Source organism: Leptosomus discolor, chromosome 6 (genome assembly GCF_034619465.1).
Source record: "Leptosomus discolor isolate bLepDis1 chromosome 6, bLepDis1.hap2, whole genome shotgun sequence".
NCBI lineage: Eukaryota > Metazoa > Chordata > Aves > Leptosomiformes > Leptosomidae > Leptosomus > Leptosomus discolor.
This window is the reverse complement of record NC_141396.1, coordinates 23618814-23643973: the sequence shown is the minus strand read 5'-3', so window position 1 is coordinate 23643973 and position 25160 is coordinate 23618814. Positions and strand designations below refer to the sequence as shown.

At 39.0% G+C, this 25160-nt stretch overlaps 1 protein-coding gene across 1 annotated transcript in view; it reads left to right on the top strand.

The window, feature by feature from the left end:
• The window catches only part of USP54 (ubiquitin specific peptidase 54), a 53065-nt gene that overhangs the window by 16408 nt on the left and 11497 nt on the right, over window positions 1-25160 (top strand). Inside the window, exons 5-16 of the mRNA XM_086466349.1 lie at window positions 124-206; window positions 2581-2686; window positions 5675-5821; window positions 7191-7340; window positions 8652-8820; window positions 12117-12287; window positions 16366-16497; window positions 16778-17158; window positions 18649-18883; window positions 19720-19859; window positions 20919-21092; window positions 24153-24272. Coding sequence (XP_086322475.1) covers window positions 124-206; window positions 2581-2686; window positions 5675-5821; window positions 7191-7340; window positions 8652-8820; window positions 12117-12287; window positions 16366-16497; window positions 16778-17158; window positions 18649-18883; window positions 19720-19859; window positions 20919-21092; window positions 24153-24272 — 2008 coding nt within the window. The remainder of the gene's footprint in view (window positions 1-123; window positions 207-2580; window positions 2687-5674; window positions 5822-7190; window positions 7341-8651; window positions 8821-12116; window positions 12288-16365; window positions 16498-16777; window positions 17159-18648; window positions 18884-19719; window positions 19860-20918; window positions 21093-24152; window positions 24273-25160) is intronic.

Here is a 25160-nt window from a genome sequence, read left to right as displayed (position 1 = left end):
CTCAAGTTTCAAATTTTCATTCCTAAAACATGCATTGCCATGGTAAAAATGATACAAGCAGAAGTATTGCTGTGGAAATACCTGTTTAATATTGTCAATGTATTACATTTTCTTTCTCTTTAGTGTGTTTGTACCAGCTGTGGTGCCACCTCTGACCCATTGCCTTTCATCCAGATGGTACATTATATTTCCACAACTTCACTCTGGTGAGTTGAGATTTTTACAGGGAAAAGAACTTCTCTTTTTTATACTGGTATTGCAGTTCGATCTTTACCTTCACAAGATTAAATGTCCAGAACAAGGTTTGTTCAGAGTTGGTGGAGCTTTGATAACTGTGATAAATAACATGAGGATTTAGTGGAGCAGAAGATACCAGTTTAGGCATGGATCAGTGTGTCTACTTGTTTATGATTCTGAACCTGACAACTGTAGTGGCAAGGACTCGTGTACATTTTGAAAGACCTTAATATGTGAGCAGGTGAGTTAAGAAGCAAGATAAGAAAAATAAAAAGTAATTTATGCTGGAAAGGACCTTTAGACATTTACTCCATCCTCCTGTTCAAAGTAGGGCTAACTTCAAAGCTAGATCAGGTTTCTTGGGGTTTTGTGCAGCTGAGTTTTGCAAACATTCAAGGACAGAATTTCCATGACTTCCCTGGGGTGCCTGTTCCAGGGCTTAACCACTCAGTGTGATTTTTTTTTCCTTATATCCAGTCAGAATTTCTGTTTCTGCATCTTTTGCATCTTCTCCTTTCTCTGTCTGCTTCTGCAAAGAGTCTGGCTTATGTTCAGCTTCTCTACGAGCTTTCTATCATGTTGCTCCTCAGCTGTTCAGTGCCCAGCCAGTACTGCTGCACTGAGTGTGCTCTGTCTGAGGTGCAAGACTTTATATTTTCCTTTACTGAATTTCGTGAGGTTCCTGGCAGCTCCTTTTTCCAGCCTATCAAGATCCTTCTGGATGGCAGCACTTCCTTTCTGTGTATTGACTGCTCTATCCACTTTGTCATTTGCAAACTTGATGTGGGTGTGCTCAAATTCATCATTCAGGTTGTTAATGAAAATGTTAAATAGCATCAGCCCCAGTATTAACCCCTGAGGAACACAATTCTTAGCTGACTGCTGGTTGTGTTTTGATCCTCTGAGCCTGAAGGTCCAGCTAGGTTTTTGTCCACCTTATATTCTACTTGTGCAGTCCATACCTCCCAGTTTGGCCACAAGAATGCTGTAGATGACTTGGAAATCTTGCTAGAGACCAATTGATATCCACTGCTCTTGCCTCCTCAACAGAAGCCATCATTTTATGATAGGAGGTAATCAAGTAGGTCAGGCATAGTTTGCCTTTGGTAAATCCATGCTGGCTGCTTTGACTCACCTTCCTGTCCTTCATATTTAGGAGATGATTTGCAAGGGGATTTGGTCTGTCATTGCCTGAGCTACTGGAGCGAGACTGACCAGCCTGTAGTTCCTCAGATCCTGTTTCTTGGATGGATGTAGCTGTTGCTTTGTCTAGTTATTGGGGAACTCCCTTGGTCGCCATGACCTCTTGTGAAAGGAGATGGTGCACAGAGCGATAGCTCTAGCTCTGTAGTAGTTTGTTTGAATGAATGCTAGAGGAGACAAGTCTTCTCTTTTAGTAGTAGGTGGCTGCTCAGTTAAAAGCTGCTTAAATCTGATCAAGGCAGGAGTCTGTTACTCACTTCTGTTTTGAAATTTTGATTGGGATGAAAACGTCTCTTTGCTTTTTGTCCTGCATGCAAGAGATGTAATTACAGAGCCCAAAAAAATTGTCTTGAACGCTGATAGTTGCTCTTCTATGCAGATCTCTGTTAAAAGCTACCGCTTTACCAGTGTATCAGGAGTATTGTAAAGCATTCCCCCTTGTGGCTGCTACCTGCTGTTCCATCGAGCTGTAATTTTTCTTCAGGTTACCAGTAGACACTGTGTATCAGGATATTATTTATTAGAAAACCAGGAAAATAGTTATGTAAATGGTATTCAATATTTTATATGAAGTATCTCAATAAATCTCAAGTCATGCATTATTTTAAAAACACCAATAAACAATGATATATTTACCTGTTAAACCATTTTAAGCTTGAACACGCTTTGAGCACTAGTATTCATGTGTACTTATTGTCATTTTCTTTCAACTTGGACAGTGAAATCAATTGGATACCGTGCTATTCTTTGTAGTTTTATTATTACAGATGTGCTTTGCTACTTTACTAGGGTTGTGGCTACTGAAGGGAAACATTTGAAGCAAATAGTTCATTTTAAAATCAAATATTTATCAAAATGCTAAAGCTTGCTTTTAGGATGTAAATTTTAAGCCAAACTGCAAACTGTTTGTATTTTAAGTGTTACTTCTTTTCTTTATGCAGTATTATTGTGGAAGCTGTAGTAATTCACACTTAATTATGTGATTTTTTTGTACTACAATATTAAATATAAAAAGTGTTGTGTATTTTAGGGTTCTTAACTTCTTGCAAAATTTAAGTGGGACATATACTTATTTAATGTGGGTTTGTGTTTTTATTTTATTATTAAACTTTTGCTTTCCATGCTTTGTCTATACTGAAGCAATCAAGCTATTTGTATGCTGGAGAGACGAGAGAAACCCACTCCAGATATGTTTGGAGAGCTACTACAGAATGCCAGCACTATGGGAGACCTGCGAAACTGTCCAGTTAGTATCCTTCATTTTTCTTTTGTGGGGGGTCAGACAGGACAGAAGAGGTTTAGTAGATTACACTGATGTGTACCTTTAACTCATGAGCATTTTCAAGGTTTAGCTCATCATGATAAAAAGGATAGGTAAGAGTTTTCTTTGGGTTTGAATTCAGGACCTCTCAGTTATTCAATGAAGGAAGGGGAAAAACTACTGATGTTGAGTGCTGCTTTGACTAGACACAAGTAGTGAGAACAGGAATAGACATAGTGTTTGGACGCAAACTAAAAATTAATGTTTCAGAGTTAGAAACCATGAAAAAAGGCAATGAGTGGGAATTAACTGGAAGTGCTTACGTTGCTCCCACGGAATGGCCACATATCCATTCCCGTTCAAGCCTGTGTTGCTGCTAGAGGTACCTATCATAAGTTTGCTGTTCAACTTCACTGAGAGTTGGTGAGGCCTCCAACACTAGCATTACATGAAACTGCAATCATACTGCTTTCATCTTGTGATGAAAGTTCTGGGCTTTTACCTAAAGAAACAGAAATTACAATTAATTTGGAGGTTGTGTCTTTTTATAGGAGATTTCTGTATGTTGACAGAAGCTTTGATTAGCTAGGCTTTAGAACAGTATTCCCACAGTTCATCCAGTTTCTCTGGTGATTATTTCTGTTGAGGGTGGTGTGCTTCATCTGTAATAATAGCATGAGAAAAGTACTTATTTCTTGTAAAATCTTCTGAGCAGTACCATGCTATGGCACAGATAGCAGAACTTTTGTACTAGTCACAATAATAGTGTGTACAAGATTGCTTGTTTTGCCTAGATAAACTTCCATTCAACTTCATTACTACCTTTCAGTTGGAATAAATTGGACTGTTGACCAAACTGCTGTACCTGCAGCAACCAGCCAAAATGTTGGTCAGAGGGAAAGAGAAAAAGACTTCCGCTTCCCACTGCCAGAGAATATCCCGTCAGTGAAGGGCCTATAGGCTACACAGTGTATCTGCAAGAGCTATGCCAAAGGCAGGAATCGTCACAGAAAACTTGAGGGAGCATTGGTTTGTTGTTCTGATTGAGGTTTGATGTTCAGAGTGTGGGAGATACTGACCAGAAAGTGCAGGCTGTAGTTGTTGTGAGGACTGGTGCTAAATGACTTAAAAACAATTACTGCATATGTCCAGTTGATAGTCACAGGCCGCCATTCTTAAAATGTTCCGTTCTGCTATGCAGTAAAAGTCTGACAAAATTCAGTTAGGTTAAGAAAAATAAAAATTTGTCATGTAAATATGAAATTATTTTTTTTTTTAATCGTAAGGGCTGCGTTTCTAAAGCAGGAGGTTGATACCTTTTAATTTGAGTATGTCCAGATCAAGGGCTTTAGATAAGTATGCAAGAAGAGTATCATCAAACCTTTTTACGTATTGATTAACAGGTAGGGCAGGAAACAGCTGCATAATTGCTGCTTCATTTAATGCTACTGTTAGATGCCTCACCAGTCCTCAGAGAAGCAATACAGGCTCTAACAGGAATGGCTTGTGTGCATTTTCCCTGGGGGCAGTGTAAGTATTTCTGTTTTACCCACCCCCCCCACTTTCTGCGACTTGTAACTCTGAAACATTCACTTTTAGTCTCCAATGAAACATAATTTTCTTTTTTTTGAATATTGGCAAATAGTAGCTCACTTATCTGAGTAAAAGAAACTAAGATACTGTATTGTTGTTTAAAAGATTCATGTGAATCCAGCTACTTAGTAACCAAAGCGTGGGAAATTTAATAGAAAGACATTCTTTGTCAGGGTGATCTGCTATTTAATTGTGAAATAATTGATTGGATAAAATTGCTTACCAGTACTTGCTGCCCCTTTCTTTTTCTGTTTGGGCAATTTTTCTATTGAGGCTTAGCTAAGGGTGGCCTGAAAGTCATGCAAGGGAAGCTTTCTATCAAGATGGCCATATTCCTCCTGTTTTGCAGAAAACACTGATGTTAGTTAGCTGGAGCAAAGACAACAGTTTTGAGAGTAAGATAGGTTTCTCATGGGATCATTAGCAGGAATGCTTGTACTTTGAATGACCTTTGCAAAATATGTATGAATGTAGCCAACTTAATATTAAAACCTCATATCTACATTTAAAGCTCACAGTCCCTCTACCTGTTAAAAAAAAAAAAGCTGTCTTCATTGCTTTGTTGTTAAGCTCATTTCTTTCTGTTGTGGGGTTGGTTTTTTTTTTTTAATTTTTCATTTTTGTGTCTCATTGATAATTGGGACTAAAATTTTGGTTAATTTTCTAGATTGCTGTGGGGAAGAAATACTTTATGATATCTTCCCTGATTGTAGTGTCAGGAATGATTATATCCAATTGTGAAACTGGTCTCTGTAGAGACAAGAAACTATTCTCAGTATGAAAATGTTTTTTTTTTCCTGGAATCTTGCAGAGGTACTTTTGTGACCTACCACAGGGGGAAATGAGTGTTGCAAAGGGACTTTCATTTTTATATTAATACTGACCTAACAGTACTGTGTAAGATGAGATACTTGAGGTACCTTGTAGAACAACCACACAATTTTAACAGCAGCACCTTGAAGGTTTTTCTGACACTATCATATAAAACATCAGTCTCTGTAAATATAATTTTTAATCTGAAATTCTGATCAAAAGAAAGTGAGCTTTCCCTCCAATTTGTAAGAATGTTTTTGGGATCTTTCATGTATGCTTGCTTATCTTTTTTTAAATAAGCCTACTTTTGCGCTATAACTTTTAATCATTATCAGTAGTACGAGGAAGAATCAGCAGTGTTTACCAGTGAATACCAGATAGTCTTGATAATGCTCCTCACCTGTGACATAAGAAGTTCGTATCTTGACATTGAGCATATATCTACTGTGTTTCACCACCACTTTTTTGGAAGCAGTCCTTTTGAAACTTCTGTGTGTTAGTGCCTTGCCCTAACATGATGATAATAGGAGGATTGCATTCAATGTTTTGTTTTATTTAAATCCTCAGAGTAACTGTGGGGAAAAGATCCGTATTCGTCGTGTACTGATGAACTCTCCGCAAATCATCACCATTGGCTTGGTTTGGGATTCGGACCACTCTGATCTGGCTGAGGATGTGATTCACAGTCTGGGCACTTGCCTTAAACTGGGAGATGTGAGTTTTTGTATTTTGACACTACTTACAGTCTTCCTTGTGGTAGTCTATAGTAGCGGATTGAGAAAAATAAAAAGTGTCCACCTTTACCTTTTCAGTGTCCATAAATAGAGGAAAAGAGGGCAGATCCAAGGATCTGATCTGCTTTTGAATGCTTCACAAAACCTGTGCAAGTACTAGCATAATTACATACTCTCCTATTTTTGAAATGACTGAAAATTAAAAATTACTCCAGAAAACAAAGCTTGTCTGAATCAAAAAATATTGTCAAGTGCATGGAAACTTTGGATTGGGGTTTGTGCTATTTCTATGAATATACATACTCTTCATTTGTACTCTTTCATTTTGAAGAACAGAAGTTTATTTCTGTTTCTTTTGAAGACAAAATGTAGTTTGGGTGGTTTTTTTAAACTTCTTTAAATCCACTTTTCATTGAAGTGTATGGTTGTAACACTTAAGAGTTATAAATAACTGAGCAGTTTCTGAGAGATGGTGGCTGGCACTGTGTGACTGAATGATAGATTAAATTAAGTAGGGTTTGGGGTCTGGAGATTTGTCCCCTAGAGGATTCACTTATTCTATATTAGCTGATGCTTTAGAGCTGAATTATTGGTATACTGAATTGCAACTATGTCTTATTGTAGCATCAAGCTATTACATTAAAATAACTTTTATACACACACTAAAAAAAAATTCATTGCACAGTGTACCAAAATTAGTGCGAGCTGATAGAAAAGTGGTTATGAAACAGTGTGGTCCTTGCATAGTAAAGCAGTAATGCACTAAAAAATTAGTTCTGTGCATTTTAAAATAAAACATGGTCAATTAAATAGTCAGAAAACAATTTTTTCTGTGTGCTGAATTCTTTTGACCTACTAATGTCTTCAATTCATCTTTTATGTGGTGTTGTCATAAATTTATCTTTGTCAGAATAAATGCCCACTTTTCACTGTCAGAACTGCTTTGTTTCTACAAAGCAAAGAGGAATTAATGTTTTAAACAGTATTTGATACAATCAGCAAGCATGACACAGAATACAGATTTTCAGAATAGAACCACACTTGAAAGTCTGAAAAGGTATTGTATCATTGTGAGTGTCTTCCTTAAAGTACAGCCACAGTCTCCAAGATTGACTCAGTCCTTGAGCATCTGGTGAGTTGGTAGGAGTCTGTTCCTGGGCTGTGTCACTGGGTTTGCTTAAACAGTGGTTAATTACTTAAATATTTATTGCCTTGTTTTCTCTGTCTTTTGAAGTAAAAACCCGACACCTCTCTGTAGTAGTTGGAGGTCTTCAAACATAAGTCAGTATGTAAAATTCTGGGCATCTTGATAATTTCTCCTTTCATTTTTCTTACCTCCCTTCTTGAAGCTCTTTTTCAGAGTAACTGATGACAAAGCAAAACACTCAGAGCTGTATTTGGTGGGAATGATCTGTTACTATGGAAAACATTATTCTACCTTCTTCTTCCAAACTAAAATCCGCAAGTGGATGTACTTTGATGATGCTCATGTCAAAGAGGTGAGAAAATAATGTTTAGAAAAATAATCTGTTAGAAATTTATTAGCTACTTGCGCATAGATCCATACTGGTATCTATGGATTTTGAGAAATTTTGACAATTTTTCCACTCAAGATCCGTAACTCTGTTGCTCCTTTTTCTAAGATGAGTAAAACCTTCTCAAAAAAATCATACCAGAAATCTCAGTAGTCCTGTTATGTTGGCTGCCAGTCTTGCTTTTATGCTATTGTTTGAAAACCTACAGTTTGCTTGTGCACACAGCTAACATACATGTCTTTCCCTTGCTGCCAAGCAATGTAGCTATTTCGTGCCTGCTTTTTAGGTTCTTTGTAGAAATATCTAGGTGCCCTAGATGCCAGTCTTCCCTGGCGGTTGCTGCCAACAACAAAGTTTCCACTTTTCCTGTTAGTGCTTTTTTTCCCATTTTGACCAAGCGTGAGGTCCTTGACATTAAAGATACCAGTGCTGGGATCTTGGCACACCGTTATTACATCCCATTAGTTTGTTTGGCATTATTTCACACTGTTCTCCTTTTTATTCCTTCTAGTTGTGGAAGCACAAAGATGAGAGGAGAATTTTCTCCTGTAGTCACGCCAAGCAAAGTCTTAAAGGGAAAACTATAATCCTTGCATTTGTTCACAGTCACATTTCTCTGCGGCAATACTTTACCAAGGATAGGTGCTGCAGTGCTTTAGTAGAATACTTGTATATGGAGCAAATTTGTTGGAATAGTTATTCAGTATGTTAGGAGAAACATTTATTAGTACATGGGGAAGATTTTTGAGATTAATCTAACTATATGAATTATTGCCTGGCTTATCAAAATGGTTGTAAAGGTTCTGTAACAGCAGAAATATTCACATACCAAAGCAGTTAGCTTTGACTTGAATTTGCTGTTATGCTGTTGATGTCTTTTATTGTTCATTTTGTTTACGCTGATGGATAGATGAAGAAATTTTGTTAACAAATTTTTTTTTTTGATTGATGCAAATTTAGAACATTTCAGAGGATGAAAGGCTTTTCATGGAAAAAAAAAATCTGAAAGGGAAGGATTATTTTTGTGGTTGTATTTTTAGTAGGAATTGTAATTTGTTTAGCCATAGGATGGTGAATACCTTGATTTTGGTTGGATTGGTCCCAGAGCTTTCTTGGTGAGCCCAGTTCAGTGCTGGATATAAAAGGAGTTAAAGAATGTCAATGGAAAATCGAACTCTGAAAGTAGTAAAAGGGGAAAAAAAAGAGAGCTTATTGTAGAAAATGATGAGAGAAAAATCTTTCTTGTGCATTTTTTTATGGTGGTTGCTAATTCAGATTGGTCCGAAATGGAAAGATGTTGTGACAAAGTGCATTAAGGGTCACTATCAGCCTTTGCTGCTGCTGTATGCAGATCCAAGAGGAACTCCAGTGTCAACACAAGACCTGCCCCCTCAGGTGGATTTACAGCAATATAGCAGAACTTGCTATGATAGCGAAGACTCGGGTAAGCAGACTGGGCTATATGCTTTGTGCCTTTTGTTGTAATGCTGCATGTGAAAAGTTTTTTCTTCTTTTTTTTGGTGAGTTTTTGTTAGCAGGAGTCCTTGCTGCTTGTCAAAACCGATCTAGAATTCCGAAGAGGACTTCCAGTGTTTTCACCTTTGAACCTCTCTCTCGGTCCAAGACTCTGGTGATTGTTTGGGTAGTAAACTTTTCTAAAAAGGTTTGGAGAAAGAAACTGAAAAGAAAAAAGGTGAAGGACCTGTTATGGTGTGGACATAGAGAGGAACAATAACTGATGACTTTAATGACTGAGTTCATAAATCCATCAGCAGTTTAACAGGAAGGGAACAAGACCAGAGATGCACAAACATGTAAAATTAAAGGAAGCTGCAGAACTAAACTCAGGAGGGAAGTTAGGGAAAATGAACTATTAAGGAAACATCATATATAAGTCCTTTGCTAGGATGGTGAAGGGATGTGGGGGGAAGGGGAAGAAACACCATTTTATTGAAAATTTGAAAAGAGAGACAGAATCAGTGCAGTTCTTCACGCTTTGGCTTGTCTTTTAGTCAGATAAAGCAGCACAAGAGACATGAACTGGTTTGTGGGAGACTGAAGAGGAAGGGATTGGCAAAGGCTTATGCCCATAGATCATGCTTACTTCATTTTTCATGGTCTGTTTTGCATCAAAAAAGATCTACAGGTACAGATATGTAGCACTTAACATCTCAGAGGCCTTCAACATCTTGCTGCTTCCTGAATTCTTTGTATTAACGGTATTCTGTTGGATTAAAAAAGTATGTCCAAATAAGGTGCTTCAGAGGTTAGAACTTGGTTGGCTTGAGATACCAGTAATGATCTGATCAGGCTGATGATTTACTGAAGTTCTGGATAATTTCAGACATTTAGTCACACCATTGGGGGTTGAGGCCTCATTTAGAGAGGCATAGATAAATTCTGAGAAAAATAGGCACTTGCAATGCAGATAGGGTGAAAATAAAAACTGTGTCGAAGTTTATATTGTAATGGGCTTGCAAGAGAAGATTGCTTCTATTTTTGGATGTTTGCAGAGAATATCCTGAGGTAGAGATGGGTTTATAAGTTGCCAAGAACAGCAAAGCAAGACTAAATCCAGAAATAAAACCTTTCTTCCAGGATTTAAGCCTATTTATACAACTGTAATTCCAAGAATATTTTATGGTTTTCCTAGCCAGTAGCTAACTTTATGCTTCCTGGTCAATGTATCTGTGGAGAACATCTGCTATGTCCTTATTTGTGTTGACAATCTATCAGTAATGAAATAAATCTCCAACTCCTCTTAAAAATAAATGCAAATAAAAACACTGGTAAGATGACCTTAATTTCTCTGTTGACAAGATGCTTTGCAATTTATAAACCTGTCTTCCTGTTCCGAAAAAAGTAGGAAGTCTGGAGGAGGGAGAGGAAGGTCTTCACTGCTATATATCAGTTGTGAGCACTTCTACAAGCTACAGGTCAATATATCCTGTAAATTTGCCTTGCTATTCTGCTGGTTGATCTCCAGGAAATACATAGATAACCCTTCTGCTTATTGTCTCTGCAGTATCCAACATTATTGTGTTCTAAAATGACTTCAGGAAGCTGAATACAAAAATATGTTTATAAAAAGGCATTTCCTTTCAGATAAAATTCAGAAGGCTGTAGTGAGTAACCTGCTCTTTCATTTCAAAAACACTTGGCGAGTCCTCAAGGCTTATTCCTGTAGTCAGTGGTGTTCAACACTGATACCAAGCTCTTGAGAATTAGTGAGATACTGTAGGTTGAAGTGCCAGGAGAAATCTTAGCCTACACTGTATCCTTTCAAATACAAGTGAATTATTTTCTAGGCTTGTTGATACCCAGAGTTTTCTACCCTAATACACCTTTTTGAGAATGGTCTTTTTGTCTCTTACGAAGTGTGACTACAGCTTCTTCTGGATTCCTCAGTGTTACCAGATATCCACAGCCCAGAATTCAGAAATGGAGAGAGCTTGCTTATTCTTAGGATGTTAATCACAATATTGTACCTGGACTTTTGTCAAGGGAATCTGATAAATGCATCTTATCACATCACCATCTGATACTAGAAATTATGGAGGAGAAATTGTCAAAGATGCTAGTGTGAAATGTTGTGAAGCTAAGTGCAAACAACGCCTCTTCATGGTTTTGATTTTCTATTGAATAGAGACTTGAGTTTACAAATTGTTTTCTCGTACCTAGTTCCACAGCACTGATTTCTGTTGCCTACATTCACCTTTCTTGCTGTGACTGTCGTCTCTGTTAACAGCTGTATTCTGTATTTCTTTGGATCAGTAAGATTTTTAACCATTAAGGAGGTAGGGGGAATTTTCTGACTTCAAAAGTTGTTAGGCATCCTTAAATAGGACATCAACTACAGGACTTGCTGTCACTGAAAAAGTGAAGTGCCCTCAGACTGAGTGTTTGCGATTAAACATAAGAACGACTTTGTTCTTTAATTTCTTTTTTCTTTTTTAATTTCTCCACTGAGGAAAGAGTATGAAATGTATACACTCCTGAATATACAGGATATTCAAGACATATAAAAAATGGCCAAGAGTCTTCAAACTGTTCAGATTTTTACTTTTATGTATGGAAAGTGGTGGTAGGAGGCTGTCTCTTTCTCCTCTTTGAATGAGTTTAAGAATTACTGTACTGAAGTTGAATCATGGTTCTTCAGCCTATTTGGTATCCTGTTTATGCAGGGGATCAATGCTAGCTTCTTGAGAAGGAACAAGTTGCTTTGCTTTAGATAATACAGTTTCAGTATAAAGTTTTGCTAGACAAGCTTTTGCTTCATAATAGATGAAATGTGTTGTTTATTATAACTTCTGGTGTTCTTGTTACCCTTATTAATATTTTGCACTTGAATAATTTTTTAACTTTGATGTCCCCTGAAGCAGTGTATTTCATATTTTAATTACACTTGACAGGGTCAAAAATTAATGAAAAATAATTTGTGTGGTACTAATGTGTACTTCAAGTCCAATGGATGTAGTTTAATTTTGCATAATAAAAGGATTTGATAAATTGGGAGTTATCAAAGAGAAAGAAATAAAGGTTTGCAGAAGGAATGACACTCTCCCTGCCTTGTAAAGGAGAGGATGTTTCCCATAAGCTCTGGCATCCTTGATTCTGAGTTTGTATGGTACTCTGTTTTTCTGTTAACTTCTGTGTAGTCTCCTCTGTTTTCTTTTTTTTAGCCTCTCCTGACTTATAGTAGCCCCAAAAGACTGAAATTTGACATTGCTTTCTTCCTAGGGAGAGAACCTTCCATCTCAAGTGATACCAGGACAGATTCCTCTACAGACAGCTATCCTTATAAACAGGCACACCATGAATCTGTGGTCAGTCACTTCTCATCTGACTCGCAGGGGACAGTCATCTACAATGTGGAGAATGATGCAGCTTCACAAAGCAGCAGGGACACAGGTAGCAGATACCATTATATCTGTGTGATCATTGTCATTAAATATAATGACTGCAGTGGATTCCAGTGAAAAATCTCTCCATTTACAACCTATAACTGAATAGCAAACAGTGTTTAGTATCCTAAATGTTTTTGGTTTGTAATGAACCATTGGCATTCACAAAAAAAGCGTAATTTTACATGTCTTGTTGGCTTTTGTATACGTTTATCTAGCCATACAAACATTTACTGACGTGTTTTCTGTTATTCGCAATCCTACCTGCTTTCTTTGTTAACGTAATTCTGTAAGTTGTAGTCTGTACAGTGCCATTGTACAGTTTGGTAAGTGTTGTGTGTGCTACTTGCTCATCTACAGGCAGTTACTTCATTGCAGGCATTGCAGCTGGGAAAGGCACTTTCATCAGCAGTATCTGTCATACTTGGGCACTAAGGACTTTCTATGTAAGTGGGGGTTGGTAGTATTTACTGCACCTGGGAGGAACATAAGATGATTTCCTGCCTGTGCCCTGGAAGCAAGTTAAGTGAGAATCTGCAATAAGACAACTGTATATGTGTTCCTTCAGTCAGCTGAACAGTCTGCCTGAACACTCTTTAGTTGAAAAGAGGTTAACTGGAAGTCTGAAGGCTTAGATCTGCTCAATTATTCATGCCCAGTGACCCTAGTCAGCCTGTTTCTGCATACAGTAACTTCTAACGTCACTTCTGAAAAAGTAGTGCCCAAGTTAAAGTCAGACTTCTTGAGCATCAGAAATACGATCTGCTAAGTCTGTTTGAAAGCTACGTTATTGTGCCTTAAATAGACTTTCTAAGATGACATAAGGGTTGAATCAGCAACTGTTTGTTGCGCCACAGCATGAACAGCTATCGTACAGCTTTTTCCTTTTAGTTGCAAAATGGTTGCTCTCTTGTATTGTGGCGATAGGTGCATATGTTTCATTTGAAACAATCTATGGTACAAATACGTTTCACATCAAAATCTTGAAAAAATATTTCAAGTTGGTTTTCTTTAGTACTCTTTGATTCTTCATCAGAGGTCCAAGTAATTGTAATACATGGTTTTAGGTGGCCCAACAGTACTTTTAATGTTTTAGCGAATACTTAACACTGTAGCTGCCAGTCATAGTCCTGGGTAGAGTGTAAGAAGAGAAAGTTGAAGCAGAGTTTGAGTGATGAGGAAATAAAGTTGATGTTGATCTTCAGGGTATGAAGAGGACAGAATTGAAAATACTAGTTGAATATTGTTTATATAGTTGCAAAAGTGGCATAGAGTTTATTGGATTAGGTTCCTCCCTAACTTGCCATGCAGAAGTCCACAGAAAAAGGAGGGTAGGGGGATGGTTTCAAACATGTAAGCATGAAGTTCAGCATGTAACCTTTTGTTCTGTCATTTTTGGTGACTTTGTCCTTTTCTTTTTCTTTCTTCTCCTACTGACTCTATCCTATGTTATTCCCTTCAGCTTAGCCCATCTCTTCACCTAAATTCAGTTGTCCTCATCTTCCCAAATTCAGCCTTAGCTATAGTCAATCTGTCCTCTTAGGTAACCACCTGTCTAGGCATTTCCCCTTTTTTTTTACCTACCCAAAACCTTTCCAAAAAAGTCGGCCAACTCATACAACTACTCAATCATCAAATGCTGATCCGTGGGGCTATAAAGAAGCCATCCACATTGACCTGTCAACTGAATCGTTCTGGGCAAGAGCAGGATTCTTCATTTAATGGCCATTTACCCACTACTCCGGCCTAGAAAATTATGGACCCTATCCCACATCGTCCTTCAGGGAAAGACCACCATTGGGTCGTATGACCTCAGGCACCTGGGTACTTCGGAATGGGAGCATGAAAGGTGGCTGCATAAGCCCCCTCTTGCTCATACCAACCTGTGCTGCTGAGAAAAATGTGCGTATTCTGGCTGCCCTGTTCGTGCAACTGAGATTTCAGTGGGAGGGAGTAGGGGGCATTCTGTCGTAACCTGTTTGATTTCATTCTCTTTTCCAACATATTCGTAGACATGCACACAACCCCTGCAAAACCAAATGTTTCCTTTGAATATCACTGTTTGCTTATGAAGCCATCCCACTTCTGGAAGATGAGGTATTTTAAGCGATACATTCAGCAAGTGAGACCTTTTAAGCATATGATTGGGCACTCAGAAATCCTGGCTTGTTACTTTAGTGAATTAAAAAAAAAAAAAAAGTGTAAAGTGTTAGCTAATATCCTTGGGATTTTAATTCCTATATTAATGCATTATGTCAGATTTCGTCTTTGTTCCAGAGGGTCCAAGTAAAGACAACAAAGCCTGTATCCTGTAAACCTTTGATTCTTGGCATCCCCTTTGTGGCTATTAAATATCCAGTGACAACAGGACAAAATTTGCGATTTATGAAAGGAGAAAATACACATGCAAAGCTAGCAGCCTTCATTCTACAAGGCTAAGTTGGGCTCTGATTAGTCTATCCAGACCCTAAGCTAGCTCCAGTACCACTAAATATCTTCAAACAGTTTCTGTTACAGTGCTTGAAGGATGCTAACCAAGTGCTCCCTATCAGGTTGAAAGAATTATTTTGGGAAAAAAGTTTAACTAGAGAAGTTGTACACTCCGAAGTCAAACATAAGCCTCTCTTATCTTGAGGGGAACCACTACAAGGTACAAGATACTGTTCTTTCTGTCCCTAAAAGAAAGACTGTCCCATGTGTGACAGTCCATGCTGTGAAGAAAAAAAATATCTCCCAAAACACTGCCTCATGCTCAGTCACCCAAATGGTGCACATCTTCTATCTTCACTGCCAACGTTTCTCTTTTTACTTCCTCAATTTCTTTTATTTAATTTGCTTGTTTCTAAAGAATTTGGCTACAAAATCACTCTCCACTTTGCAAATGAATAGAAATGTGAGTCTTGTGTAGCTTGCTTTTTTGTTGTTTGGATTCCTTCCCACTCACTTATTGTAGTGTCTTTTTAACAGCTGTAGTTGAAGTGAATTATTTTTTTCAGCTGTTGAAGGTACAATTTTTATGTGTAGAATCTGCTTTAAATGTTGTTGATTTTTATGTTAATTTCTAGAAAAGGAGGAAAGCTCAGAACAGGCAGCTATGTAGTTGGGGGGCTGTTAATCCACTATTGGGTAGTAGGGATTTTCCTTTCCTGTCATCCTGTGCCAGGTGGAAGTTGGTGATATAAAGGCTAGAGAAAAGTCTTTGTAGCTTATTCATAAATTCCCTTCTTATCCTGCATCTCTGCTTGGGACTACTCACGTGAGTAAAGCCTTGTGTGTGTTTGTGCTTGCAGGTTTAGGACTGTGAGTGTGTGAGAACCATAAAATTAAGAAAAGGCAATACAGAAAACTTGTGATGTCAAATACTCTTAATTCACATTTGATGTGAGGAAATGGGGAATGAATTGTGTGCAAGAAAATGATTAGCACTTGGGCACTTGAGCTGTAGTAAGGGAACATTGTTGTGTGTCAGCTGATCCATGTTGATGGTTTGTGTGTATGCTCTAAGCTTGTGGCAGATGTGAATTGGATGGCTTAGCCTTGAGAGCCAACTGAGGCTTCTTCACTGTAGACTAAGCTAACTCCGATTACTTAGTATTTGCTACAGGCAGAGAGAGTGCAGATGGATATTTACTGCAGAGCAGCTGATGATGTGCAGTAATTTATTATTACATGGTTATCTCGTTCATGTGTTTGAGTCATCATTCAAGAGTAATGTCAAGCAAGCTGTCCTCAGGAGTTTCGTGTTCATGGCAGTTAAAACTGAAAAAGTATTCAGACAGCAAGAAAGTGATGTCCTTAGACTGTTAGAAGACGAGGCAGAGTCAACTTTTCCTCTCCCTGTATATGAGCTCTCATTAACCAGAGTTCTTGGAGAGGCCATATTACTCTTTTATGACCTTGAAAACAGAACACCCTCCCCAAGACAAACCCAAAAACTTCTTGATACAAAAACTTACCCAAACCTGCCAGTTAGCATTGGAGTGTCTGCAGCTCCTAAGGAGCAGGAGAGCCCTGCTGCTCTTAACGCACAGAACACTCAGTCCAAAGGCTCTTGTCATCTCTGCTGTGTTCTTCTGTCCTTCCAGGGCACCTGACTGACAGCGAGTGCAATCAGAGGCATGTTTCGAAAAAGGGCTCGCTGGCAGACCGCAAGAGGAGTTCTAGCCGGTCTCGGCGAAAAGGAGATGAGGCTCAGTTATCAGGATACCATAGTGAAGGCAAGAGATGTTACTTTATTTTAATTATCAATATCTCTTTCTGCATGTTTTCAAGATCCTTGGTGTGTACATGCATTTCCCTCCTTGTTCCTTTTATCTTTGTCCGTATTTTGTCCTGTCTTTTGTTTGTTTGTTTGTTTGGAGGGTGTTGGTTGATTTTTTTGGAGTTTTTTTGGTTTTGATTTTTGCACTTCAAAATCTGCATGAAGATGCTGCAAGTAGGGCTGCTAGTTTAATCTGGAGTTATTTTTGTGGCTTTTGCTGTCTCTATAAACTGCAGGAGAAACTTTGAAGGAGAAACAAGCCCCCAGAACTGCCCCCAAACCATCCAGCAGCACCAGCAGGCTGAGGGAATTTAAAGAGACAGTAAGCAATATGATCCACAGCAGACCACAGCAGATTTCTCAAACTATCCAGAATTCCCCTCGTGGAGGGAGTAGTGTGGATCAGGCAGAAACACAACCCTCAAAAAGCTTGTCTACACACTCTCGAGACTGGGAAGTGGAGAGTACCAGTAGTGAGTCTAAATCCAGTTCATCTAGCAAGTACCGGCCAACCTGGAGACCCAAGAGAGAGTCTCTGAATATAGACAGCATCTTCAGTAAAGACAAGAGGAAACATTGTGGCTACACTCAACTTAGCCCTTTCTCTGAAGAAGCAGGTAAGAGTTTGAGAAGAAACGTTTATTTCAGAATGTGTGGAATTTATGATACTCCATTATCCATTTTTGTTTAAGTAAAGTAGGGAAGTGACATTTTGAACGTGGCATTTAGGTCAGTGGTGAGTTGTGACCTTGAACGCTAGTTTCGGTGTGGGTATTCGTGTTGCCTGTGTGATACTTTCGTTTGCTTTCTGTGTGCTGAATTTCCCATGTAAGGAAATAAATCACCATCTGTGCTGCTTAAATGGACGCAGGGCTAGACTGCTAAGAATCTGGAAGTTCATCCTTTGGAATGGCCTTTTGTATTGGTCTGTTTTTTTTTTCTCGGGCGGCTTATGGTATTTTTACATGATGGCTCAGACTATAGTATAGTGAGTATCTCGAGTATTGTGAGAATAAGAGCCTGATGGCCAGTGATGATTTATCTGGGACCATTCTACACCATAGCAGCTGTGCAACTTGAACAAAGTGACTTTGTCCTTAGCTTTGCAGGTTCTGAAGGTAATAAAATCCATTGTGAAACAACTTGGAGTATCTTTTGTTGCCCCTGCCCCAGCCCCCGACTTCCGTTTTCCCAGTCTGCAAATGAATGTAACAGTTAGTTTGTTCCCTGTTAAGAGGAGGGTTCTCCTGAAACTGTAAAACGTGTGGAGAGCAGATGTTTACCAGTTCGTAGGTTTTATGCTGTTATGCTACTGGAGCTGCTGCACTCCTGTCTTTGAGTACTTGAAGGCCAGTGTGTGGATGAGAAGGACGAGGTTTGTGTGCGTGGCAGTAGAGTTGTGGTTAGTGAAGATACTGTTGCAGAAATTTGGGGGCCTGAGGGGAGAGGGAGACACAGATGATGCCAGCTAGAAGGAGCTAAAGGTTGAAAAGAATTGGAAAGCATAAAGAAATACGTGTAAGGTGAAGGTGAAGGGAGAAGAGAACATAGCTCCAGGGAAGGAAGCAAGGAGAGCAAACAAGAGGCAAGTGGGAAGACATAGTGAAATCAGTAAGGAAGAATTAAAAAAAGAAGAAAAATTTTTCCTGTCTTCTGTGAACTACTGTTAGATAAGCTTCATCATATTGTAAATGGCAAAATAAACAATGTAAAAAATACAGTGTCTGAAGTAGATGCAACTGAGTACAATAACGAGTACAAACTGGAAATGCAGTTGGGTATACTGTAAAATGATCTTGTACAAATACAAATTGTTATGAGGAGGAAGGGATTTTCTTTCCAGACTTGATTGTTACCTGGGGGGGAATATGGTAAGTTATACTAAAGCGGAGGGATTAAAAAAAAAATGTGTTGAACAGGTTATTGCTTACTATTACTAGGAATGCTGTAAAAGTATTGGGTTTTTTCTGCTTAACATTGCTAGTTGTGCACTAAATTAAAGGCAGCACTTCTGGTTTAAACACGGTTGAAAAGCTAACATATATAGATGATTTGCTGTTATTGAATCTTGGATCTTCTACCAAGCTATATTCTTTTGTCGTGACAGGTAAAGACCTTATTGAGAATGAGGTGAAGGAACGTGCTGTTCAAGACACAAGATCAAGCCAGTCAAATGTCAGATACAAGCATGGTATGCTAGGCTGGGGCACGCAGTGTCATATGGTGGATCAACATCCTCGTCTAATACAGAGGATGGAGTCTGGCTATGAAAGCAGTGAACGCAACAGCAACAGCCCAGTTAGTCTGGACATGCCCTTGTCTGAAAGCTCAACCACCCACAGGTAGATTTCAACAAACTTAATTTTCGGAGTGTTTGAAGTCTTGATTTCTTTTTTGTAGTTACATAATTGTGTAGAACACTTCTTAAAAAATGCAAAATGGTGCTCCTAGCTTGTAATACAGGTTTATTGGGGTAGGGGAGAAATAGAGGAGAAATAGCAATCTGAGTAAGTTTCCTTGTCAGTATATTGATAGCTTACTGCTAGTGAGAAGGAAAAGGGGGTTAGTTGAATGAGAAATGTTGACTAAAATGATGCATCTGAAGTAGTCTTACCCTTAGTCTGTAATTTAAAAACTCAGCTAAAATACCAAGTTTTGTGCTTGTCCTTTGAACAGCTCATAGACCTTTTTGTTTCAGTTAAAGCATTGCTTGATAGAAGCCTTATACAAAATGGTCAATCATTAGTCTTGTCGAGAAATCTTTTGGCATTTTCAGTTTGAGAGGTTCATAGAACACTTGCAACATTTATATGCAGAAATAAATAGGCAGTACAATGTGTTTCTCTCCTGGGCTTAGGAAGCTTCAGGGAATCACAAACTGAGACTGTTTATGGCCAGAATAGTAGCCTTTCAGCTGTAAGAACATGTTGAGAACAGCTATCAGACCACAGTTTTACTATGCATTGCATACTGTTATGGAGGAGAATAGAATTATTGTCCTCCCTCTTAACTTTCTCTCGCCCTGTTTCTTCTAAGATTTTCTTATAGTAGGTTTTTTTTTTCAAATGAAATTAAAATGCAAGTAAATATTTATGTGATTATTAAAAAAACAAGGTAGATATAATTTCTTCTGGAGAGATTAGTGAAATGGTAAACAATAATTACTCTCTTCTTGGAGGGATGTTCATATGAAGCGAGCAGGTGGATTGGTTCCTGCCTGGCGTAACATCCCAAAGTCTCACAGTAGCAGCATCTTGGAAGTGGAATCTACTTCATCAATTGGGAGCTGGGCAAACAGCCCACACACCATTGGAAATGGTAAGATACAGTTCCTCAGTAGCAGTGGTTTTGCGAGGCAAATTGTATGGGAGACGTTCTTTACTTTCTGGATGTTTATCTTCAGAGTGAAATTATGAGGAAAGGTAAAAGAAACATTGAGGAACATAGCCCAGTTTTACATAATATAAGTTCTACCAAAGGGCGTTGCAAAAAACTTTGTTGAAATACTCCTTTGATCATGTTGCTCTGGCATCTTTTTTGAGTATTGACTTAACTGAAAAAGTAAAGCTATTTTTCCTGTTCTTTCCCATAACTCAGTATTCTGCCAACAGTGGAAAGTACTTTTCCAAGCATAACTTACAATAACTTAGTAAGATTGATAGGTTCTGAAAACATGCTCATAATGCTATACAAAATTCAAAATTGTTAGAAATGAGAATGGACATTTAAAAGATTTTTGGGCTAAGGCTGAGATTTTCTGCAGATGTGCATTCTGATTATGTATCGTTCTGAGCAAATACTTTATTCCAGAGGATGTCTGGGGAAAGGAATACAGGTCATAGTTGAAGTGAGAATGATGACTGATTGAGTTCTACTGTGTTGAGAAGGATATTGATACGCTTTTATTTTCTTCCTGCTTATGTGGTTAGATGAAAAGGATCTCAGTTGGAATCATTTTACTTACTAAAGCTAACAATCCGGCTAATTTGACATAGCATTATTTACAAATTATGAGCACAGTAAGAAGCCTCAAGATTTCAGCATCAGCTTAGAGTTATCTCTTCCAGTGATTCTCTCTGTTCCATTTACTGTTTCTTGGGTCAGTGAATCCAGGGATGGGCTGTGCTGCAGAGGAGCTTGAAGACTACAACAGCATTTCTGCCAGTCACTGACAGAGAAGGCAATTGGAAACCAAACAGCTTTAACAAAGCAAAATTTGTGATATGGAATTCTGTGGTCTTTGCTTGGTCAGCCTGTTTTTTTCTAATGTTAATTAGAAATATTCTCCATTAGTATTTCTTTGTCTTTTAAGGGATGGTTTGAGAGATTTTACTATCAAAAAAGTTTTGGGTTTTTTTGTTTGTTTGTTTTTGGAAGGTGGAGAGATGTTTGTCCCTTTAAAGAGTGAACTGGATGAATTGCAAGAGGAGGTGGCAAGGAGAGCACATGAACAAGAACTACGCAGAAAAAGAGAAAAGGAAATGGAGGCAGCAATGGGCTTTAATCCCCGTCCCAGCAGGTTCATGGATCTAGATGAACTGCAGAATCAGGGTAACTTTTTGAATGCGGTATATTTTGTGAGGTTGTAGTGCTGAAGTTTTTTGAACCTTTGAACTTAATTTCCTATTGTAAGTGTCTCTCCCTCTCCTTCTCTCCCGCTCCGTGCCAATTTTGTACCTACAGTACAAAAGTGAAAGACCATAAATTTCAAATCTGTAGGATGCAAAGCAACTGTGTTTGATATTTTGACCAAATTCCTTCTTAAAGGAGACAACAAAGTAATGCAGAGGTGTTTTTAATATATTTGCACCTTTCCATTTTTATGGTAATTTGCACCATTACTGGTATTGGTATCTAGATTTAGCTATTAGGCTTCAACCAACTTCTTGGAATGAGCAGGGCTGTTTGTACCTTTCAGATGCCTTGGGTCCACCTGCAGCATAGCTTGTTCATTTAGGCCATTGTTTTGTTACTGATTGTTTCTGGTAGCATCACTGCCCTAAGCAATTCTGCTTGTTCCTGCCCTTGTACTTTCCACTCTTCCTCCCTGCCCAGCTATGTGGTCAAATCACAGGTGTAGGAACAAGTACTCTGGTAGACTTAAGCTGGATCTAATTGAAAATCTGAGCTGGGTTTAGCTTACATATCTTTTCTAAGGAAAAGAATTGGAAAAAAAATTAAGAAGCCAAATACTGATTGTCTTTTCCATGACTCCTGATGTTTCTGGCAGGGAATGGCAGCAGAAGAGGTTTGATTGGAAGGATGGAGCTGCAGCAGAGGGAACTTGGTGAAAGGATTCACATGTAGCACCTTTTGCTTTAGTCCTAAATCTGCATCAGCCAGTAAGGGGAGTCAGAGAGAAGGTGGGATGAAGTGTACTGACCCAGTTCGAGAGTGAACCCTGAAGCCTGGTAGAGCATTTAACAGGGTGGGGGGTTAGGGGGTGGTGGGTGGTTGGTGGGTCAGCAGACCCGAGGAAGGTGTAGTGAACACCTAGGCTCTGCTCCTAGAAATGCCTTGTATGGTCAGGGCAAACCCACTGTGGCCACCTGTATTACCAGACCTCCTGACATCCCCATGCTGCTTGCTCAAACTTGTAGGTAAGAGTTGAGGTGTTGGTTTGCTGCTACAGGACAGAGAGGAAGGAGAGGGGCACCCCACAGCAATGACAGCTCTGGGCACGATGCAGCTAGTGCTCTGCAGCCTACAGCCATGTTAGCTGCTCAGCAGCCAGAATGTCACTGTGCCAATGGCAGCTGGAAAATATGATCTCTATGAGAATGTCTGACTGTGGGAATGTTTTTATAATTTTTGCTAACCATGAGTGAGCCACTTGGTTAACCTGTACAGTCCTGCTGTGACCTGCCAGTGACCAGGTAAAAAATTCTGATGTACCAGAGTAGGCAGGTATCTTTTTTATTAGTATTAGTGTTTACTTCTGTGACATAAATGCTAATGAAGTAAAACTTGAAGTGTAAACCTCTGTTGTTAAGCATGAGGATATTGTCTTCTCTGCTTCTTCTGCCCGAAAGAAAATAGCATATGCTCTAAGACATTACCCCTTTGATCTCTTGTTGTATTAGTTGGTAGAAGCAAAAATTGCTTAGCTTTTCCTTGTGAAAAAGAAAGTAAACTAGAATAATGCTTAATCAAAAAAGACTTCAGTAGAATGTTTGAGGAGTTCACAGGCATTGACTTTAGATCTGGGAAAGCTTTTGTTTGTTCCTTTTATGTCTTTCCCCACCCCAGTCAGAGATGTTATAGCTTAACATTAACAGACTGCTTGACTGCCTGGAAGGCTTACTTGTATGCAGAACTCCAGAACACTTGTGATGCATTTTCCCCTCAAGTAAACTGCTAAATTCACGCAAAGAAAGCAAACTTTGGTATCCTGGCCTTGATTACAAGCCTCAATAGCCTTGATTTTGAAACTGAATGTGCTGCTTGATTAACTCACTGCTCTAACAGCTCTTATTTCTCTCTGCAGTACTTGCTTTTCATGCGAGTTCTTTGAGGTTTATGGTATGAGAGAGTTTGTGTTTGCATCTGTGCATGAGAGTGTTGGGGAGCAGGCCAGGCTATAGCATGTGTTATACAAGTTGAGAAAGCATAATTTATTGTCGACTGATAAAGAACTCACGTTCTCTACCACACTGACAGAGAAGCTCCATAAAAAAACACCCCACCCCTGAACAAAACAGAAAGTCAAGTTTTATTTACTGTTTTTCCCTGCCTCATTTGAATGTGTACACTGTAGTGAATTGCGTGCATCATGCCTAATAGATGACACCAGATTGTTTGGACATTTCCTTCTCTTAGAACTGGATGTTCTGATGCCAGGACTCAGTGTTTCATCTTGCTGTTTGTGTCCAAGGTTGACTTATTCTTCTCTTCTTCAATGCTGTTTTCTAAATTGTTGCAAAAAAATTCTTGACAATTGTCCGTTTCTTCTCAGCTTCACATCTGTGTTTCTCCTCCTAAAGATGCAAGACCGTTGGGTTTTCATATTCCATATGTCTCTTTCAGCAGTTAAGTGTGTGCACTGAACACATGTTTGTAGAAGTATTTCGTGCAGGCATTTACACTGGCACTCAAGTCTGAGTTTTATTATCTAGACATCTTGGTTGTTTTGGTTTGTTTCCATTTTGCGTGGAAGTAATTGGGTATCTGAAGAAGACAGACAATTTTTGGCGGGGGACTTAACATGCGAGGAAAGCCCTGACCAGCTGTATTTCTTTTACTAATATATTTTGGTTTAGATTTAATTATAAATTTAGATTAATTCCTACTTAACAGAAGTCATCTAAACTGACTCTTTTGTACTGATTTAGATTGTTGAAAATAATGTAATAAGCCAGTACAAGTCTCTCAAGTAAACAAAATTTGAGGGGGAAAAAATCTGGTTTACATTGTTCTACTGTGTGGATCTCAAGCATATCGAGGTGCTCAAGTTGTGCTTCTGCTTAGGGAAGGTTAGGTGATGCGGTCTGGGATATGTGCAGCCTCTGCAAGAGTCAGTATGTGGAAGAACTTGGCAATCACAAATGGGATGAGGGTAAGTGGGGGTTCTGCAATGAATGAAACCAAAATGAAGGGTGCTGCCCATTGCAGGGAGGAGTGATGGCTTTGAGAAGTCGATGCAGGAGGCAGACTCAATCTTTGAAGAGTCACTGAATCAGGAGCAGAAGGGGGATTGTGCTGCAGCTTTGGCTCTCTGTAACGAAGCTATATGTAAGTAACTCTAACTGCCTGAGCTATTGCGCTTTTGTCACTTTACTAATATCATAGAAAAAAAAAAGTCTGAAACATTGAATCACGTTAAATGTTCAGGTAGTAATGTGGGGATCCAGCTGGTCTTTAGGAACGTGCAGGGAGACAGAATCTTTCATTTTCACAAGCATTCCCTTTTGGGGGTTTTAGTGCTATTCCTCTTCATCTCTGTTTTTTTTATGTTTGCATCCATTTTTGTTGTTCTCTCCAGCGCTGTGGCAGTAATAGCACTGGGGTGCTGATGTGCCCTTTTTGGTGCTAAATGATGCGTTTCAGCAAGCACCTAGTAGGTAGCTCCCCCTGCCACTCGGTCCTGACTTAACAATTTTTCACCACCCTCAGGCCAAATTACAAAGGGCTTTAAGCTCCCCTGTTTCTCATGGAGGGTGTAGCATAGGAAGAAAATGGTAGCCCACTCTTGAGTCCTCTGGATTAACAGATATGAGCCACGCTCTACCTGACACTCATGAAGAAAAAAAGCATTAGAACATTGAGGTGCTTAAATGCATTGTGACCTTGGAGAATGTGTGCTATGTGACTTCATTTTGTTTTCAGTCTTTTTCCATTATGACTGGCTGGCTGTCTCACCCCATGCTCCCCTCTGTCTGTATAGAATGGCTGCAGACAGAGTGGGTAGCTCCTGTGCATTTGCATTTAGAGATTGGCTCTTACAGACTGCAGAATAAGGGGCGCAACATACAGCTGTTGCGATAGCTCTGTTAGCTTCCATTCCAGCAAAGCGTATGCTGAATCTCAAATCCCAGCTGGGTATTCCTGCACATAAAGGGAGTCCCAGGTATGGAGGATACAAGAGAAGAGCAGGTAGGTGACAGAATGAAGCATCGATGT